Genomic DNA, 22,816 nt, shown 5'->3' on the forward strand with positions numbered 1-22,816 from the left:
TTTCATTGGAAGTCGATGTTTCAGCATATTTTACAGGGAGAATTCTTCTGAAGTGTAATAGATCTTTTATCGGTGAATTCTTATCGACAAGCTGTCACCAACGTCAGAATTGAATGAGATCTCCGCCTTCTGAGCTGAGTGCTGCAAAAGCAACATTTTCTGATATTCCTGTCAAGTTAGAGTCTTGAGGACGGCTTGATGTTTGCGACGCGTTACAAGATATTTTTGTCGATAAGAATTGGTCAGAGTTACGGAGAAAATTTCCGATTTCGTATATTTGATAGCAGGATAGTTATAAATAGTGCAAGAATACTCCAATAGTGATTGGAGCAAAATGTGAGGAATGAGCGTCGAAATTTCAAATGAATTTCAAAGTTTATCCAAAGCTGATAAATTTGGGCAAAATCACAATAAAGTAATTTTACCATTGAGAAAATATTTTCTATCTTATATTACTATCTTTAACATAACCAACACAGCGTCTAATGCCTGAAATTATTTCAATATCCAACTGCGCCCCTCATCTGTCAATGATACTCTTATTTATGTTCGTGCGAGCTAACTGATTGAAGGAATTTGCAGCAGTGCAAGCAAGGAATAAAAAAGTAAGAGGCCACTTGATGGACGACCGCAGTGGCCACGGTGGCCTCAGAGATGGCCTATAAAATACTTCATTGGACGCCCCCCTGTGGACATTACGCCTCGTGACTACAGTTTTGACCTTTGGACTTACTTAACAACCGTTCACTCGTGTACATATTTTATGTTGAAACTTCATGAAAATCGTCATGTTAATTCAAATGAAATTATCAATGTTTTACTTTCATTTCATCATTCCCGGTTTCAACGGCAATAAAAAATATGGCAAATTTCACCATGGCCTCGAATGAACAATTGATATTTTCCTGTAATCTTAATAAAGGTTTACTGTTCAGGTTAACTATACGTGTTCTGTGGAGTAATCAACAAGAGATCCGTCGCTTGTCCATTAATTTTCAATTTAGTCAATTGGCCGGAGCTGCGGTGCATTGAACTTTGCAGTGCCTTCTTTAAAAGATGGCAATAATTTAAATTTTCTCAGTTCTGTTGATATTATCTTACTAAACTTTTGCATGAAATAAGACAGATAAAAAATTAATAGTCCTTTAGCTCGTTAGATGAATTTAATGTGTCTTTAAACGTGTAAATACAGTTTAAAACACGTAAACATTTCTCTGTTGCCTTTATTTTGCTTGAAATTATATATATATAAATGAATAACGATTTCCTCATTTACGGAGAAAAATAGGGAAAGTTTCATGCCTGTGTTTTCAGTTCAATCAAGTTCCATTGATCACTCCAATTATACGTCTTGTAGTCGCCCGTCATGTTCTCTCGTGTCAGAAGCTCCTTTGCCTTCCAACGCAGTGAAGACCACTTCCAGCTTTTGGTCATTGACCGATTGATCTTTGACGTATATTACGTTTTTGTTTTATTTCGTGATAAACTTGAATTTTTGCTTGTACAGTATATGTATTCATTTACTTTTTTACATCCAATCATGTTTCTTTTGCTATGAGATCTTCTTAGGTGAACATTACACTTGTGCGCTGTGACACAGTGCGGGATGTGTAGTATTTGCCGGTCATGGATTGGCTCTGTAGTGTCAATAAACTGGTGTATAACAATTAATGTGTCCAAGAAAAAGAGAGAAAAGACGGCAATCAGGTATTGATTTGGTGTTTGTTGCGTTGGTTGCTCTAGTGACCTCCTTGAACACGCAACGCTCCAAATCTACACTGTTGATTTTCTCCAACGATCATCAGTTCATCAGTTTGAATCCCCCCGTATTTGACTTGAGGAAAATAACAGGCCACGGAACTGCAAGCGTTTGATCTGCCTGCTAAAATTTTATGAAATATTTCCGCTGAAAATAATACATTGAATGGCATGCAATGAATGGCGAACATAAAATTTTGTTCGCCATATTTATTGGCATTGTAAGGCCTGTGCTTTGAGAGGATAATTCTCAAGGGTATAAAATAAATTACTCCGCGAGATTGTAAATACTTCCTTTATTCCGGCAAAGGTACCGAAAATTTATATATCTATAATTTTGTAATGATATTTAAGTTTTAAAAATGTTGTGATGAAATTGATGAAATCATTTTTCATGAAATTGAATTTTTTAATTTTTTTCCTCTCTACACGACTGTAACTCTCTTTCAGAAGGCAAGAGTCTCGGGATACACCGGGTACAGTTTCTAGATTCCAGTGACGTAGCTTCCAAAAGGTGGCACTTTGCAGTACATTGTGTGGTTCCATACTGCAAATTCAAACCAACAGGTCTTTGGAGTGCCATTGAATTGAGCCTTGCTGCTGGCGAGCTCGCTACCGCGCAGATGTAGCTAAGAAAATTCAGCTTTAATTATCCTGCCAGTGCATGTACGAGAAATCTTGACTGCTCCTAAATTCTGATGAGAGTCGTGATCATGATACTGTCACAGTATAATTGTTCAGTGCATTATATAGACATCGGGATACCGCTGTGTATGAAAGTGTGTTGGGCTATGGAAGACGTACATGTGTCAGATGCACGTGAATAATTTGTGAGACGCTAACTTCAATTTATTACATAAGCAAATGATTTTTGTAAAAAATAAATTTTGCTTTTTGTAAACTCGGTAACTTAGGGTCCCATCTGTAAATCTTGGAACTGAGGTAGAAACTAAAATCAGCAATTACTTGTTAAGAATCGAGGCTCCAGCACTCTGCGTAATGTTCAATTTGGTTTTCGTTGAGGGCATATTACTAGGGGAGGTTATCCCTTTTTCACATGCTAACTAAAACTGAGTTTTCTCAAGATTCGTCAAACGAATCGTAATGAAATCGCTAAATTTCCAAGATACAGGAAAGTTCGCGATCATAGTTACTGTTAAATTATGCTAAAGTATGTACATATTCAATCTGTTTACCAGGTAAATTTCTTAAATATATTTTCAAAATAGCGAGTTTTGTATTGTAGGAGACTGAAAAGCCATTCAATAACCCAGGCTTAGCTCATAAAACTGACAAGTGCGTCATTCTGCGTCATGCAAACGTCACTTACGTCTATCCTAGAAATGTTAAAGGTTACAGTGAGATCTCGCTTCGACGACTTACAAAGGATGTTCGGTCCCGTGAGAGTGAATTTTTGCTAGGGCTTGTGTTGAACGATGTCAACTTTATTTTAAAGGGAATTCTGTTTGTTATTTTATTTGACGTTTTACGATGACGGGGCTGAACTCTGTATTTTCCCCTTCCAAATAAGCAGTGAGCAAATTGGTGCAGCTTGAAATTCATTAGTAAAAGTATCATTTAATACTTGTAACTATAATTTCTAGTTCTACGTTGAATTCTTTGAATTCTTTCTTCAAGAATTAGAGAGAAGAAAAATTTACTGACCACCTCAGAAGAAATCAGTGGTGCTCTACATTACCTAACTGATTAGTTCTAGTTAGGATTAAATTTTTTCACAATCAGCCTTTAATTTCAGTTCCAGTAAATTTAAATACTAGCTAATCTCAAATATGCTCATCCAATGACCAAAGTAATGATACAGATAATGTAGCAAGCCCCACGTGAGCCAGAAAGTGCTTTACCAGCATTATGGTTATGAATTGCTTATTCTTCGAGTGAATATAAGTGAGTGCACGACAGCTCAATGGCGACGTAAATGTCTGGCTCTCGTGATATTAAAGTGTGTCGTAAAAAGCTAGTTTCAACCAATTTTCGACCATATTTCAATGCTTCGTGATTGCCACTGACTCGAGAGACGAGACCATTACTCGTATCATGAAATTCTATGAGTTTCAACATTGTCTCTTGCTAGAATAATGTACACGGGCCGTTCTCTATAAGGTATTATGAATACTCTTCATCATAGCTGTAACCAAATGTGATTTTTTGGTTGCAGCCGATTTTGCAGTTGAGAAGTTTAGCTTGCTTATTTCGTTAGAACGTTTGGTAATTATTGCACACTCGAATTTCTCTATGCTTTATTCGTAGATATTTTTCTGCGTAAGAACAACTAAAGTGTGCTACAAAACCATAATTATTTATGAAGGAAGATATCGCATGTTTTTTATAATATTTTTGAAAACGTTTTTCCTTTTTGTTGTAGTGTAATCTTGTTTGTTGTCACCGTTGCGTCAAAGATGAAATTTATCGGGAATAGAACCTGCAGCAAGTTTTGAAGAAAATAATTTAGCTTTATTTAAGCTCACCCACTACACACATTCCAGTTTTATTAACAGAAAAATATACACAGTGTTGATGAAATTACTTATTATTATTAAGTGAGAAATAACGAGCATAATTAAGACTACGTAAATTAGACATATTTAAAAATATTCAGTACATGAGTAAACTATTGCCGTGGAAAATTTTTCATCATAACGTAAGCTTTCTTTTCGATCTATTCATCGCTGAGCTAAAAATTGATGATAACGAGGATTAGATTACAGTCATTCTGCTCGTGCGTGTAACTTTTATCCATATTTCAATAGTCAAAAAACGTACAAATGTGTTACTTGGAAGGTAATTAATTTTAATTATCAATAATATTTTCCCCCTTAAAATTTAAAATTTTATTTGAGAAAAACTTCATTAAAAAAGTGCGTCTTCCTTAAAATTTTTCTAATTGTCTGTGTTAAATCAAGCAGAAATATTCGTGTGTTCCTTTCTTTACGTCTATAAAATTCCAAGCACTGGAAAATTTTTGCTCCATTAAAGTCACATTAGCAACAAGAGATATTATCGCTTGACCGTCTACGCTTTTCTGTGCAACTAATTAATCAGCAGTCGCTGCTTATAATGGCTTACCGCTCTCTAAATTGTTATTCAAAGCCAAGTCTTGCAGCGTCACTGAAAAAACGTAAAGCTTGTGAGATGTCGAAGTCATGTTCATGGCAGCCTTCAAAATAGTATTTAAACTTTCATATCGTAGTCTTTAGGCCTTCAAATCGTTCTATTTAAACTTTCACATCGTAGTCTTGTAAGCCTTCAAATCGTAGTATTTAAACTTTCATATCGTAGTCTTTAAGCCTTCAAATCGTAGTATTTAAACTTTCATATCGTAATCTTTAAGCGTTCAAATCATAGTATTTAAACTTTCATATCGTAGTCTTTAGGCCTTCAAATCGTTATCTGCAGAAGCTTGAAATGTTCCAGTTTCTTGCCAAATTCTGGGCATAAATCTTTCACTAAACTTCTGGCCTAATCTGGCTCGGAGACGACGGCATAATCCAAAAGACGTCAAGCGCCCTCGATTTCGCCTCAAGTCTGCATTTGAAAGACAAAACTAAAATTAGTCAATTCTGCTGTTACTGCGATTTATTCAAACGAACAAATTTAAACGCACAAGTCTGATGAGAACTTAATATGGATTACTAAGAGAATTTCGGGTGCATATCTTTATTACGAATAGAGAACTTATGACGATCTATACTCTATAGGAATCGTATCGGCATATAAATAATTTATTCCATGTTGATTAAACTCCTTTTAGACAATAATTAGTTATCCGAGAACTGTGTTATTTAATTTGAAGTTAATTAGGTTCTACCGCAATTATCAATGAGGAAAACCGAGCATCATCATTTTCTGCCCTTTTGTCTACAGCTAAGTAGCTTCTGTTTATCCGGGCTTGGTCATAGAGAAAACATTACAATGATGAAGCATGGACTTGCACAAAAAGTTGCGTTTCATAATAGCTTCAGCAACTTTTCTTGTCGAACTTCAAAGTCGTCGTTTGAAACGACCGCAGCGAAGCCGTGTCTTGCTTATGAAGAGTCTGGAAGTTGAAAATTACTCAGAGGAACAGCGTCGAGGTTCACTAAAACTTGGCACACTGAACCTTGTGACGGACTACAACTCAGTTAGGCATCGTTAGGTCACGTCCTAATTAAAATGTGCTCTCAGCGACGCAGCCAGAAAAAGGAGATCTACCGACAACTAGGCTGAGATCGGCAGCTGCTTTCGAGACAATCCAGTTAGGCTGCGTCTGCTCAAAAACTTTGAGGAGCTAAAGTGTAGCATTAACTCAATTGTCTATGTAGTAATTATTAATAAGTCGCTATCACTTGATCCTCCATGATTTCATCATTTTAGAAAAACTGAAATTCCAACTCATGAAGACCCACTGAAAATTCTATTATAATTAGGCATACTTTTACTTGTCTTAAAATTAACTGAAATAAAATCAATATTAATAAATAAAATTATTAATATTTAGCGTGAATAATTGTTATTTTTGCTGGTATTATAATGTGTGTTCTTTTCAAGTGCAGGAAGCCGAACATTGGAAAGCCGAACGTGACATTGGAAAGCCGAAAAATTCCATTTTCCGACTTAATTCTAGTCACAAATTTCGGGACCTAGTTAGCTAGTCAATTTTATTAACGATGGCATTTTTTCGACGTGCAGGAAGCCAGCCCATCGACGGCGTAATGAGCTGCCTTGAAGCCCGACAGCAATGCTACAACGACCCACGCTGTGGCAACCTCCTCAAGCTTCAGCACAAGATCTGTGGCCCGGAGCTCGGTGAGTAACGACCAGGCTACAGCAACTATTGAAAATTCCTAAGTTAGTCGCCTTTTTAGTGGCAGTTCTTCGTTGATCACGAGACCGAGTCGCCTTGTGGTCGATTATGTGATTTATGGTCTACTGGCGACTGTGGAGCCATGGCCGTTTGATGATAATCCGGCGGATGATTGGCAGGCGATTTTACTGATGGTCGGCAGCCGATTTTACTGATGGTCGGTCGGCAGCCGATTTCACTGATGGTCGGTCGGCAGCCGATTTTACTGATGGTCGGTCGGCAGCCGATTTTACTGATGGTCGGTCGGCAGCCGATTTTACTGATGGTCGGTCGGTAGCCGATTTTACTGATGGTCGGTCGGCAGCCGATTTTACTGATGGTCGGCAGACTATTTTACTGATGGTCGGCAGCCGATTTTGTTGATGGTCGGCAGCATATTTTGCTGATGGTCGGGAGACTATTTTACTGATGGTCGGCAGCCGATTTTGCTGACGGTCGGCAGCCGATTTTGCTGATGGTCGGGAGCCGATTTTACTGATAGTCGGCAGGCGATTTTACTGATGGTCGGATCCCTAGTAGGTATCAACTGTTAGCGATCTAACGACGTCGAGGGAGACTTCTTCAAACAGATTTTTTAACAGAGCTGTGACCTCTGATTTTACCAGCTTAATTATTGTCCTTCCTTTCCAATTGCCTTCCAGAATGATTCCCTCTCAACGTTTGCGATGGATTCTAGTGAACGAATTATTCGTCTAACATATCTAGGTCTTGATGCCTATAATTATATCTTAACCAAATACGACAAATTAGCCGCTAACCAAATTAGACTTTATCAAACTGGGTATCGTAGCTTAGCCAGTGGGATAAAATTGAAAGAAGTAGAGATTTTCCTAATATCTCTAGTTCTTTCCACTATCCATTTTAACCATCCTCGTTTTCCCTTTGTTGGCGGGTTTCATAATTTCCGTCACCTCAACTTGGTCTTCCTACATATTTTGTTCTTCCTACATTTTAATTTTTAGTTGTCGATATGGCTTGGTGGATCACAAGTGAACATGAAATATTCTGCAAAACCTGAAAATGCTAACGAACCTGCGTTGCACCAATTCCTAAACCAAGTGTAAAGCAACATTTCATGCCATTTTCTATGGCAAAAAATTCAAATGTTGAGGGAAAGTCAACTTTGGCTTAATCATGCAACATGGAACGCATGTGTGCATTCGCAACCACACACACATACAGAAAAACTAGAATCCTTCTACTCGTGTATTCCAAACCTCGATAGCGAGATAATTGCTAAAAGTCGAACAGAAAACTTGTGAGGCAACCCGAAGATCAACAAAACTGCAAGAATTTAAAACTTAAACAAGCACGCAAACATTGATATGCCTTTAAATAAAAGTTGGTTAATTCGTTAATTTTAGGTTCAGAGAAAATTTTGGTCGTTGCTTACGCTGGTAAGCAACGACCTTTAACTAATCCGTATGTCGCATAGAACCTTGTCTACGGTGCGTGTTGAATGATGCTGGTGTAGAATTTTCACGCGTTTCCAGTCATGTGTAAATATAATTGAAAATGGTTTTAATCCTTATGCCAGTTTAAATATAATATTCATGTATTTGATTTTATATTGTAATATTGTTTGAAATTGACCGAGTCATTTTCCAAGGCATTTTTTCGATTTGTTTCTTTCTCATATACAGGAAGGCACAAGAACTAAAGCTTGAAATAGAACCTAGAATTTAGAACACAAAGCTTGAACTTGAAGCCTGAAAGTCGATCAGGGAATTTTAACTACAGTAGATTTTTCTTCTTGCCCTGGAATCCCATCTCATCTATCTCCACCCTTTGAATGGAATTGGAGTTTTCAAGGACCGTCACTGGCCGTGGATGATCATGCTAATGCCTGGTCTTAGCTGGCTTTTTGTGCGAGCCAATCGCAATATACTTGAGTATATTATAAAATTATCAGAAAATTATATCAATATCAGGTCCTGTCAAAGCTCTAGAACACACGTCCTCCTCCACCGCACTATACTAGACGATATCCGAACGAACGCGCTTAACCCCTTGAGTCACCAGCAAGACCAGGGTAAAATTTAGACAACCATTCAGCTGAAATACCGGTTGGAAATCGTCGAAGTTGCAAGAGCTTGATTTCGTATAGACTTGATCTCATGTATAAAAAAACTCTTGAAACATTTTAAAGAAATTTATGTTTGCCGTCCCTCATTCTTGAAGTTTTATCGTGCATCGCTAAATTTAAAGAAGTCTCGGGGTTTCACGATGTAAGAGTCAGAATTTTTCAATATGGGATAAATTGCAGTAAAATTATGAAGATTATTGGACAATTCAAATATTTCAACAAAGAAAGCTATTATTGGGTTTTCATCTTGACTGAAACCACTGACCAATAATTTTAATGACATAAAATGTTTTAAATAATTCAGTTGATAAAATAGTTGAAGAAAGCTTCTGAGTTAGTGAAGCCGTATCGAATGGCAAGTCCAATGTCAGGGATGCATTTTATTATTATATTTTAATTAAAGTAGAACAATTTTCCTGGAAATCTTCTACCTTTCGATTTCATACCGTTTTTGTCGCTGCGGTCACGTCTGACATCGTGAATTTTTTTTGGCAGAATAGGAAGTTTTTCAAAGGAAAACTGCTAGCTTAGTACCGGTATATGACATATGGCGCCGGTATGATATCAAATGGAAATATTTGATATGATACGTATATGTTTATGTTTAATATGTTGAACATAAACAGTGTTAATGTTTAATATGTTAAATAAATTGCTTGCTTCTCTTATTAGAAAAATTAAAATTCAACTCTAACAAGCGAGAGATGAACAAGTGAAAGCGGGTCGAAATTATGACACATCCTTTGTTATATATTTGAATCAAAATAGTTATTGGGAGGCAAAAATATTTGATATAGGTAATTTTTTTGTGTCTCTCGGCATCGCTATTTATGTTCGGAGCGGCATAACAATGCACGTTTATTAATACCTTTCGATAAAACTGAGAATGAGACTTCTTGTCTAAAATTAGATGTCTAGACACAAGCACGTAAATTTTTCTTACTCGTGTAGACCTCCTCCATCGCATCACGCCCACGCACACTAATTAAGTTAACGCTGAAATTACGAGTTCGTTTTAGCTTGCCTACTGAATAACAGTGCAATGAATGTATTTTTATTCTTTCACCCATGAGATTGAATGCTAAGAAAGTTGTGCCTTGCAACTACTTGTTGCATTACTGAGTTTTCATTTTAAATGAGTTGACAATTAATTACAAGCTCGTGCTAAATTATATATCATTTAGATATACGAGTAGGTGGCAGAAGATAGTGGCCTCGCTCTGGCCCTCAGTTTTGATGGCATTTAAATACAAAGAGCTTGATTAGCTCGCTGCTATCTCGTAGCTGCACGCCGCCTAGCTTTACTATCGCCTGTTTTAAAGGCCTGGTAACTTCAGTTATTTTAAGTGGACCAAGAGCTAATGAGACGTGTTGTATTGGATGCTTCGTCTACTGCTGTCCTCGCATTCGTTGATCTTGCATTTATAAAATCAGATATGTTTAATTGTTTATAAGTAAATCCCAATAGCAGAACAATAAATATTTAGAGATTTACAATAATTTTGGCCATTGTAGCGGCTAATGTAGCGGCGCTACATTTTATTGTAACGGTAGCGGTAGCGCTCGCTACAATCTATATAGTGGGTGTAGCGGTAGCGGTAGCGCCCGCTACATTTAGAGCATGTAGTGGTAGCGGTAGCGGCGCTACAGTTCAAAGTAGCGCTGCCCAGCTCTGGATATGTTGTATAATATTATAAAAATGGCCAGGAAGATATGAAACGTACAGTATCTGAAAATATTTCAAGAATAGGATAAATTGCATAGAATCGGTGAATATTGCAACTGTACCATATACGTATATAGGATCTGAAAATATTTCAAGAATGTGATGAATGCAATAGTATAAAGTTGCATTTTAGTGAATAGGATAAATGCCATATCATTAAAAAATTCATGAATAGGATAAATTGAATTAGATAAGATAAAAAGTAGTGGAAATATTTTAAAATAATTAAAGTTTAATGTTTTGGATTGGATCGATATAGATCTCGTGCGCCAAAAAAATATCCTCCTTTCTTTCAAAATTGTGTATCGTGAAATAATTGTAGCGAAAATGTGGACGTATTTTTATTTTAATTAGTTTAGTTATTGAATTGAATTCTAGGGATTTTTAATGTAGGAGTACAGTATTCATACTACAACCCAATTAAGTTGTTTATTAATACATGAGATATATAACATACAAGATATTTAAGAGGCACCAGTATATAAGATATAACAATAATAAGAGTGCAAATAAATTTGAATCACTCAAATATTTGTGAAGGAATGATATTTGAATGAATGAATGAATGATACCGATGATTATTGGATGATATTTTAGCTGCTAATCATTTATTGGCTGAGATCAAACTTGTTTGGTTTTATTTACGAACACCAAATCATCCAGATTTCTTGATGAAATATTAGCTTGAATGTAGTTGACAAGAAGAATTTTTGCTGCGTGTTGGGAAGATTAGATCATTTTGCGATTAAATGTCGCAATCGGGTTTACCTTTGACCAAATGGAGATAAAAAAAAACTCTCGTGTTAGAAATGAAAATTACAGGAATGTAAGCTATATTGAATAATAATATAAAACCGTGTCAAGTATTCAGAAAAATCCATTATTTGTTCTAACTTCCTCGTCTCACTATGATCTATTGGAACCCGATCTTGGAAAGATCGGGTTCCAAAGGCCGGATCCTTTGTGAATCAAGTCACGAAAAATTCAAGAATCGGCAACAGGCCATGGGCCTATTTCTTCAGTGCCGACACTTCTATTATATTCTATGAACAAGAATCGGCAACAGGCCATGGGCCTATTTCTTCAGTGCCGACACTTCTATTCTATTCTATTCTATTCTATTCTATTCTATTCTATTCTATTCTATTCTATTCTATTCTATAACAGCCACGCCGGTCAAGTGCCAGAGACTGCTGAGGTCCCTGCAGAGCTTCAGTTTCTTCATGCGATGTCAGTGCGCGGAGACTCACATCGACTACACGTGCTATACCTTCCGCCAGACCATCTTTGAAAATCCATGCTTGCTCATTAATTTCACCTCTTCCGGCACCGCCTTATCCAGAAGCAGAGGTAAATTTAATCTATATCGATAAATTGATCGTAGAGAGACCTTGTGTTTTAAGGAAATTACCTTTGGCGTTTCCATTAAAAATGTACTCTGTAGGCCAAATTTCATCAGAATTTTTAATGCATATAGCTCTTGTTTTGATTAAGGAGCAATCTCCGTTTTGAATTAAAAAATAACATATGAAATTTGTCAATTTATAATGCTAACTTATAGTATGATCTCTATTTTGTGACTATTTCAACAAGAACGAACACTAGTTCGAACACTAGTTTTAACTAGTTCCCATTACTCATCCCTATCGTATGCCTAATGCCGTGTCCGTGCATCAGCTCTCATTTTAATGAAATTACCCTAACCGCAGTAGACTTTACAAACTCGAGGCAAAAGTGTGGAGTGATGCTAATTTCTTCGGACGATAGCCAGGTTTTCTGCGCCTTTTCAAAACTAGATGACAGTTTTAAAGCTGAGCTGGTGATGCCTCCAACGGCAGCCTCTCGCCGCTCCCGAGTTTATTGTGAAGAAAACTTTGCAGCCCAAATTGGACAAAAGACGAACGTGTTTGGGAAAAAGAAATTCAATTCAACTCGTTAGAATTGAGAAAGAGTCGAGGCAGAAACGATAAATGTTTCCATGACGAAAATTCTAGGAATTTAATCAAGCATTTTGCATTGTGAAAAATGTCAATTCTAAAATTGTGTAAATGAATTTTTTCAGCTAGATCAAGCTTTACAGCTGCCAAAATTTATATTTGTCATATAAAGTGTACAAAATTGTCTGCTAATTATATTATAAATAATTTTGTAGAAATTATGTTATAAAGTTATCCATTTTATTAAGTTGCACAATTGAATAACTCGATATTGCCAATGCTATCTTTGTTCAGGATTAAATAAATTAATTCAATAGAAAAAATTTACACTTCAAAAGCCGTTGGAAAATATTTTAGTCAACCGAGTTGAAAAACCAACTTCCAAGCTTGTGTCAATATACCTCAGAACTTCTCAAGTTGAGTTATCAACAAGTTTGAAGAAAAACTTCCTCGACAAGGAAGACATCGTTGGAACCCAAGTTTAGCAAGAAAATTTTTGTTTTCGGACTGTAAGGTCATAATAGAGTTAAGTCAAGCGTGAGATCGATCAATTATCGCTGCTCGACAGTTTCCGATGTGGGCAATATTCCTTGCACGACACTGTTCTTTGCCTGACACTGTTCTTTGCCTGACACTGTTCTTTGCCTGACACTGTTCTTTGCCCGACACTGTTCTTTGCCTGACACTGTTTTTTGCCTGACACTATTCTTTGCCTGACACTGTTCTTTGCACGACACTGTTCTTTGCCCGACACTGTTCTTTGCCTGACACTGTTCTTTGCCTGACACTATTCTTTGCCTGACACTGTTCTTTGCTCTACACTGTTCTTTGCTCTACACTGTTCATTGCCTGACACTGTTCTTTGCACGACACTCTTCTTTGCCCGACACTATTCGTTGCCCGACACTATTCGCTGATCGACTGCATTCGGCAATCAATGTTCGATGTTCCGCAACTCGTGTTCGCTGGTCGACAAAATTTGCACCTCTAATTGAACTGATCATTTATCTTAACGAGCAGGTCAAATTGGATCGAATTTTCCTTTCAACCTAACACTGAAATTTTTTTCTCGCATGTTTGAATATTATATACTTGCTTATTTCTTGCTTCCTCTCTGGCAAGGGAGATTCTTGATGATGATATTCTGGATATGGGACAATATTCTTGATGATGTTTGTTCCATTTTTGTGCACAGGAGACTTGGACGCCAAGCGAATATTGCCGATGTGTGACGATGCGCGGAACGAATGCAACTCGGATACACAAACTTGCTTCAAGAATCTCATGAACTTCAAGATCCAGTGCAAGATGTCCGCAGGCTCGTGTAACCGGTGAGAAATTTAGAGACTTGTGTCTTAGTTGCATCCATTATGTCCCGAAAAACTGGAATTAATAAAGAAATTTCACTGAATTTTTAACTCCGCATATGAAAGAAAAATTATCCAAAGAAACACTGCGTTTTTTGGCGATTTCACGATTTATTTTCATTATTTATTTTTCACCTCCATATATAAAATATAAATTGCTAAAACGTTTCGTTATTTCACGATTTCACTAATCCTATTTCTTTCCTGACCATTTAATTCTGACAGTGAGGAGTGCTACGAAGCATGGACCAAGATTCGCCAGTCGCCGGTGTTCGGGTGCACGTGTGTGGATGAGCCCCAGACGCTGCACTCGGTCTCCCAGTACGGTTCCCTGGCCCGCCAAGCCCCCGAACAAATACGACGCACCGCCATCTACGAACTCAACCAAGAGTCGCACCACGAGGACAACTGCATGGAGGTCTACGAACTCACCCATAACAACCCATGTCTCCGTGAGTAAATGCATGTGTTATAAATAAAAAAAATGCATGAATAAAAATTCAGTAACAAAACAAAAAAAATGTACATCAGTACAGTCTATTATCATTAAAGTCGAAAGTGACTTTATCACTGAGGGATACACTACTAGTTCTAAGTGTGTGACGAAAATGCAGAAATTTCATCAAAGAACAATCAAGGTTTTCTAACCCAGAATTGATATAGTTTATAGCCATTATGAAAATATGAACTGTTGATCAAACATGGAAAAGAATCTCAAAAGACAGTGAAGCTATTGAAGTGTGCCGCATACCATCAACATTTGCACCTGTGACCTTCAAGCCCAGGGTCACGATTGAACCTAGTATATTAACTGAGTAGCATGACCACTCTTTTTTGCCATATATTATCATTAAGGAAAGACTAGAAGATTGGGCAATGATGTTAATGCGTTACGTAACCTAGAAGCTTCATTGCATCAAGCCCCACGCATCAGGCACCTTGGTTCGTCTGTTAAAAGTTTTTTTTTTTTAAAGGTCTCCCACACTCACCATTCCAACAAAAAGGAATTAATTTTATTAGGAATTAATTTATATTAACTCTGATAAAACATTCAGACAAAAGGCTTGTTCCCCGCGTGCATGGCGCCTGGCAGTCGTTGCTAAATGTGAGCTCCAGTGCATGATAATTAATCATGAATATTTTAGCCTCTGTTGCGTTATTTTAAACAGTTTTATGTGCGGTTAGTTTTTAGCACCTGTGTGAGTAATTATCTGAACCACTCGGTTTTCAGGTTCATTGCCACGGTCATTAATTTATTTAGAATGCAAAGCAAACTAAATGTCCGACCAAATTCCCGCTTGTTTATTTTACTTCAAAGCTATAGAGCTCGTTCTTTTCTATTACATTTTACGGATTTTTCTTCTTATGTTTGTTGTTACAATAAATAATTTACGTTAAAGGTATTACGGGGAGTGGATTTGCAGGTTAAGATTTACTTCCACTTAATTGTTCCCAGATTGACTGTAGATCCATCTTGACGGAAAGATTTAACCCGGATTTTTTTATTATAAAATAATGCAATTAACTCACCTGTATTTTTCAGCAGAAGCATCCGACCAAATAAAAATAAATTTCTGAGTTAGAAAGATCCAATTGAAGCGGTAATTTTTTCTACTTGTTTCCGACTTCATGAGTTAACAAAATTCATTTTTTTTTAAAGATCCAAACAACCGTTTCAACTTGCACTACCTTTGAGGTGCAGCACTTCAATATTTTCCAGCAATTTTTTTTAAATAAAATTTTAATTTCACGGAAAATTTTACTTAGGCAGCAACAAAAAACGTCCAGTGAACGATAAATTATGATTAATAACCATCAAATAGCGCCTTATGGCTGCGTTGAACAAACATTGACGATTTACTTGCACACTTCATGATCATGGTACGATTCTTGGCTGTGTAATGAAGCTTTAGCTATTTGTGCAATGTTAATGGTAACGTAGATGAAAGGATTTCGGTGAAACAAATTATTCAAATTTTTTTCTCGGTAGCATCAATGCAAAAATCACATCCAGTCTTTGCATCAATCTAAAACATTATACCAAATTAATAAAAATCATACCATTAGTCAAAAAAATTAATTCTCGTCTGTCCTAATATTACGACACCTAATAATTAATTTCATGTAAAATGCTGAAAAACATCGATTTGCGGAGTTACCACATGAAGCTCTCATCCAAATAATAATTACTGCGGGCATGGCACACCACTGCGACACTCGCGTCAGAAGTTCATTAAAATAGCGCGTCTGAATAAATTGGTTCAGTCATCCAATGACGTGAAGTGCGAGCGCTGGACAATGGATCCGAACTGGCAGGATCCGAACTGGCGGGATCCGATTATATATTTTAGGTGAAGTTGTGGTGGCCGATTAAATGCCAACGAATCGATTGAATCCAAGCTGTGAATCAGAAGTACTTTCTTTTCGTTCAGTTGAAAGGCTATGACATCGATTCAATTTTGTTGTACAATTAAACATCTTGTGCAGGATCCGGGTTGAAAACAATTCCACGTTCCCTTTGAGGTTCGAAACTGCATGTTATTTTATTATTAGTTTATTTTTGGTTTCTTTATTATGTTATTATTGTTGATTTGATTTCATTATTATGTACTTAATAATTGTTCTGGAACTAAATTTACTATTGAAAAAAAGTAATGTTTAATTTTCAACAAACAATCAAGTGGTATGAGTTCTCACCATTGGTTCTTGATTTTTGATATTTTACTTCAAGGAAGAAATTGCACTTGTTTGACATAGTCTCAGCTTTGGCACTAAGATAAATTGTGAGAATTTCTAAATCTTAATTGATTTATTCCAAATCCTTTACTGTTGAGACACAATTTCAGAGCATTTTATACGCCTTCATTAAATTGTTGCCGCTCTTATTTCGCGAAGTATATTCTGTGCATGGATTTCTTCAGGCAAATATTGCAAAGTTTTAATGTCTAAAGCAGCTTTCTCGAGATAAAACTGCCAACATTTATCGCATTTCCGACGGCAACCAAGAAACGGCGGCCGCGCTAGCTGAGCTACACACAAAGGCCTAAAAAATCGGTAGTTTCAGTTCTCCAATGATTTCGCCTGCAAAAACCCTGTTTTTTATCGCTCTGATTTTGAAGGCAAGGCTCGCCATCGAATTCTGAGGCTTCGACAGGAAAAGTCCTCGGGGACTGAGCAGCGGCTGAGCATCTCCACTTCCGGTGGCGCACTCAAGTTTCTAGTGCAGCGGTTGTGTAAATTTGAATTGGTTTCCGCATTCAGGACTTGAGAGCTATTTGCACATGGAATTGAATTATGGCTGGTACGTTGTGAAAAAGCGTAAAAACTTAATACATTTTTGTGCATTAAATGCATTAATATTCCAATTTTGAAGGTTGCTCCAAATTACCAAAAGTTTATGCCGATTGCATAATTTTTTGAACACAGAATATACCAAGATTTTTACCTCGGTTCAGTAAAGTCACTAAATCAAGGTAGTTTTCGTATCACATGACAACAATATTAAATTAGATGAAACTGTTCTGCATTTATAACATTTCACTTTACAATTTTAATCTGCAATCTGTCATCACTTCAAAAATTTAATTAATTTTTCTGCAACAGATTTTTTGGAATACATTTTTACACCGAGATCTTTACACAGGGAAAAGTTACAAGCCAATGAGCTTTGATCGCCAGCTCCTCAATTTTTAATTGGTTAGACTTTTGACATGGAAACTGCAGATAATAAATTTCAGTTATGTATTTTAGGAAAGACTGCAAAAAATTAATAAACCTAATATTAAATAAAATTATTGTTTGGCTATTTGATATTTCTTTGTTTGATGCTAATAACCATAGTGAAAAATGCCGATGGGATATACAGAAAGATAGCGTGCTTCAAAATGAGCTATAAAAGAATCAATTTACTTCCGTGAATATTGGCTGATATTGATAAGTGAACTTTCAACAGTGAACACCTGAATAAAATAAAACGCAATTTAGTGCATAGTTTCATTGCTTAAAAATTTCCGCTCCATGTTTGTTATCGTAACTCTTTAATTGCTTATCAATTGTGAAAGAAAATTCGTGACCTGTTTTGAGGCAAATGTTTCAATCACTTCCAGCAGGTCAAATAACTCGATTATTTTGCTTACTGCAAGCGTTGAACTTAGCCAAGTGCAGAAATTAGCATTTTATTTTCATGCAATAAAAATTAGTAGAAACTTGCATCCCCTGCCAACCAAGATGCCGTAGCGCACGATTCAATGTTGGGTCAGACTTGGGAACTGTTCTTAAAATACCAAAATTTTAATTTTTATAGCGATTTTTTTAAACCAAATTACTGGGCGGCCTAAGTGGGTAATTCTGTCGTACACAAATTTGATTGTAATTGCCAGCAACAGTTGTCGATAAAATTTTTAGAAATGTTTTAGAAATGAATTCTTTCTAGAATTCCGGTCGATTGACTAAAAATGCAACGGTTCTGTAGACAAGCCTTAGTTGGTCTCGGCGTTTTCTTTCTTTCAAATTCGAACATAATTTTAAAGCTGAGAAATCTTTTATTCCGTTATTCTTAGCTAGTGATTACTAATGACCATTTATTTTGAATTTATTTAGAAATGACTCGCAATTTCCAACTATGCGCTGTACTAACTGCTGGATCGATAACGTTTCTCAAATCAATTCCTTCATTCGTTTTCTTGTAAATCAGTCAATGTCTAATCAAGGTTGCTACACTGTTTATTTTTATCTTTCCACAAATTTAATAATTACAGTGTTTACATGCATATTAAATCGATATATTTATTAGAACAACACATTGCGCTATAATTACCTAGTTCTAACATGTTCACCACCTTACAACAAATTTATTAATCTCTTAGCAATGCAATTATTAGGGCTATTGTTATTATTATTCTTGTTGTTATTCTGTATTAAAAATAATATGCGGCCAGATGGCGGGAAGAAATGTGTCAGCCTAGAAGTCTCGGTAAGCGGATGCATAGAGACGACCACTTAGCGGCATGTCCAGGCTTCTTTGCTCTGTCATCACCGCCCCCATACTATATAGTGTAGCGAGCCTCATACTCGAGCCATGCTCTCGATAAAATAAATGTGATGGGGACCCTGATAGATATTGTTTTTCCGAGAAATTTTTTTGCTTATTATCTCGCCTGGTGGGCTACCTGCTACTACGGAGTTGTTTGAGTGAAGAAAATGATGACTAATCTTATATAATTATTACGAAGACGCCGAAACCAGTGCGTTTTTATCGCATTTTCTCATTTATGGAAAAAAGGCGCTATTGTGCTCGTCATGTCCGTCCGTCCGTCCGTCCGTCTGTCCGTGATTTCACGTTTTCGTCGACGAGAAAATGCGCTCCCTGTCACTCACTGCAGTGAGTACCGAGTTATATTTTTTAAATCTATTGTCATTTGCAAATACGAGCTCATAGAGTTTCACGTTTCTTGGTAGTTTTGAACAACTTTATACCTAAGCTAAAAATCCTCTCGTGGAAAGCGTTCTCTTGGCTCATATGGCTCGTATATCTTGTATCGAAGAATTCCTACACTAACGCTCTAGCCATACTCATAGGAAAAATTCTGGCCAGAAATAAACTATTTTATATGATCTCTACTTTTATTGCTTTTGAAAAGCTGCAGGTGGAATATAAGGCATCGTCAAGCCTAGAAATACTCCAAGGACTTCTAGTGTTCCAGGGCTGAGTATCGCTACTCAATCTGAGCTTTACTTGGGCGGGAATATTGAAAAAAATCGCCCAGGCCTAAAAAATTGCATTAGCATAAACTAATCCTGCAAAAAATAGGCATGAAACATGTAAGTACTGTATTTTTACCTTTGCGTAAGCATGCAGATGAGTTATTTTTTGTAGCCTTGCAAAATAAAAGAGTACTCCTTGTAGATATACTTGTGAGTTGCCGTATTCATCAGTAGAAGCCGTGATATTGCTGAAAATTTTTAGAAACGAGAGAAGTTGTTGATTACAAATGTCAAAAAAAAAATTTTTTAATCCGTTACCTGGAATCGTTCTCCGTCAACCATATACTGTAGCCAGTCTGTCTAGAAAATTTGAAACTTATTATAAACAATGCAAATTCATAACGAAAGGACTGTACGCAAGATCAATACAAAATTTATATAACTGCCATTTTTCGTTCATTATCATTAAATTGCCTTGCATTGCAATTATCTGTGCATTCAGTCAAATCAGACTTTACTTAATCCAATCAAGATTATTATTTTCCTCTGACCAGTTATGATCGCTCATGTAACGGACGCACAAGCGGTTAGTGGATTGCCTGTTGCGCAGCGCTTGTCTCGATCTATCTGTTTAATACCGAGGCTATTATTAGAGCTCCGTCTAGTGCGGTGTCAGCGCTCGGCACACTCTACTTCTGCTGCAACTGTGTGACGGAAACCTGGAGGATGGTGAATTTCTTACCCCACTTTTCCTCTCATTTTGACAGTTTTTTTTTTTCAAACAAAATATATTGCATATAGGTACTCTTAAAGCACTTTTCAGCACATAATTACTTTATACCTCTATTTTTCTTGTAACGCATGTAATGCATTAGGTACCATCGGAGAAGAATGTATTTGGGGAGTTTCCAAGTTATTGTACAAAGGAGCCTTTTCTCGTAAGAAAACAATTCTGCGCGTAGGCTCCAATTTAACGCTGGGAAAATATTTTCCCTGTGTCGGTCTAAAAAAATTTTTCAATTCTGAGGATCTCCCCGATCCGTGGCACCAAATTCGCAGAACTGTGCCAACCTGTTGCTCACTTCCATGACCAATGCGGACCACCCTGCATCTGTCGAGGAGGCATTATTAGAGTAAAAGTAACACTTGGTAGTCTCGGTCTGGTTTCTGTCTTGCCTGTTATTTACTCGATATATTCATGTAACATTATTTAAATTATACTTTTCACCTTATATTTTGATATAGTGCCAATTGCATGCGCCTGGCTCTCAATATGTAAATTTAAGATATACTGTATACCGGAATTGTTAATCATAATCAATTCTCTAAGCCATTTTTCATTCTTTACTCTATTATCATATTTGAATTATCCTAAAGTGCATTTCAGTACGCGGCAAATTAGTCAAAAACTGGGCTGGATATCATTTGCATTTCTGTACCAGTCGAATTAGTACCTTCTTATCTCGACGCAACAATTTTCCTTACAGGATACTTGTAACAGGTACAAATAAGGATGAATTATTCATAATTTTGTAAACAAAAATAAATTTATTTCTTGAAACAATCAGGCCTCGTATTTCATGACTCGTAAAATATTTTTTATAAAATTCTTCAACGGTAATTGCATTGCGAGAAATAAGAGTATAAAGGAGCATATATATAACAGTTTTAGCCCACTAGAGCTCTAGATCAGGTTAAGCTCTGCAAATTTAAGGTTGCCAGTTTATTATCCTTTAAAGGCACTCCAGTTGAGCTCAGTAAAATGCTGTCCTGAACTCCTGGAGCTCAAGGCGAAGTGGGAAACTCTGCCAAAATTTAGTTTTAAATGAGCACAGAAAACAATTCTACGGCTAGACGAAAACCGAGAACTTTATTTCACACACATTTATTCTGTTGCTGCACGAAATTTTCCGCCGTTCCGTATAAATTAGAATCTTTTTTCACGACGTGGGTTCTTCATGTTACAAGTATAATTAATTTTTATCAAATACTTCTCTGCTTCTCTGATTGTAAGACAATTTGTGCCTTTTTTTGTGGCTTGGCTTTCAAATAACATCTGAAATATATGTGATTTATAGAGGTCAATTTCACTCACCGTTATAAATTACACTAGATTTCATCAAAATATAATTCATTACCCAAATATCTTCAATCAATTTGCTTACCCAGTTACTTACTTCCACATTTCTAACGGTATTTGCATAGCAGTTGTTGGTTCATAGTGCTATGCTCGTGCAGCGATGAGTGTAAAATTCTTTATACTTTATTCTTTTAGAGTAAAATGATACAGCGCCATCCGCAACGGCTCATGTTCCGCTTTTTACGCTCCTTGTTCTCAAGTATCATGTCTGTAATTCAAGTAGACCACTCAAATATAAGACATTATTATAAGACAAGAATGTTTTCTCAATCCTAATCACATAACTTTTTCCTAGTTTACTGAGCTGATCGGAGAGAACAAGCATTCATGGTATGCGACTACCGTAGACTTTCATCACCATTCCGCGGCCCATATTTCCGATGCAATTTGAGCGAGAGTTTCCTTATGTCCCATAAAACCCAGAGAAGGTTTCTTCTTTTCTGCTACTAAAATACGACAATAAAGCTTGAGCTGGCGATCGATGCCTCTCTCTTAGCCAAGCTGTTTTCATCCTATTAGCTCGAGTGCGACTCTAACGTAGATATAAAAATAAATATTACTTTAGGAATAAATAGTTACGCATGCATGGAAATAGAAAACAGGAAGTAAACCTCCTAGTTAGAGATATTTTAAGTTCTGATACCGTATAGAGTAGAAAATTGTGTGCAATTTAACTTTGAAAACAATTTTTCATTCCTTCGAGAGGGGACCTGTCAAAATATTACAATTTAGGTAACTGTCCCATAAGATTAGCAATACGTTTATACTAACATGAATTCTTTTAGCCGGCCATTTTTATTACCGGTTATTGCTATTACCGGTCATTTTTATTACCGGTTATTGCTATTACCGGTCACTTTTATTACCGGTTATTGCTATTACCTATTCACGTTCATCAGAGTGCATACACATTACACAAGTGTTATGCGAAAAAGTTTGATGCCTCTTTGTAGAGCTTAAATATTTTTAGCTGATCATACTTTGATATTTTCACTAATCTTGGAAATAGATCATTTAGTTAATTTAAAAACGATGTTTAGAGTGACTTCAATTTGAAAGCGACTAATCTTTTCTCACGTGCCTGAATGGAAAATGAGGTCATAACTACGGTTCTCTGTTGTAAAATATGTAAATATATCTTCCAGCTCTTGAACAACAGCGATAAATACAAGAGTTGCATCTTATAATTCGTCTCGGAGGAAGCGTTATTTTCTCGGATTATTCCCGCTGTAAAATAC

General features: G+C 36.5%; 1 protein-coding gene across 1 annotated transcript in view; it reads left to right on the forward strand.

Annotated features, from left to right (window-relative positions):
• The window catches only part of LOC108673930, a 64,638-nt gene that overhangs the window by 17,073 nt on the left and 24,749 nt on the right, over positions 1-22,816 (forward strand). The window contains exons 2-5 of the mRNA XM_047881690.1: positions 6,445-6,561; positions 11,599-11,781; positions 13,564-13,699; positions 13,961-14,187. Of these exons, the coding sequence (XP_047737646.1) occupies positions 6,445-6,561; positions 11,599-11,781; positions 13,564-13,699; positions 13,961-14,187 (663 nt within the window). The remainder of the gene's footprint in view (positions 1-6,444; positions 6,562-11,598; positions 11,782-13,563; positions 13,700-13,960; positions 14,188-22,816) is intronic.

Source organism: Hyalella azteca, unplaced genomic scaffold (assembly GCF_000764305.2).
Source record: "Hyalella azteca isolate HAZT.00-mixed unplaced genomic scaffold, Hazt_2.0.2 contig8602, whole genome shotgun sequence".
NCBI classification, from domain to species: Eukaryota; Metazoa; Arthropoda; class Malacostraca; order Amphipoda; family Hyalellidae; genus Hyalella; species Hyalella azteca.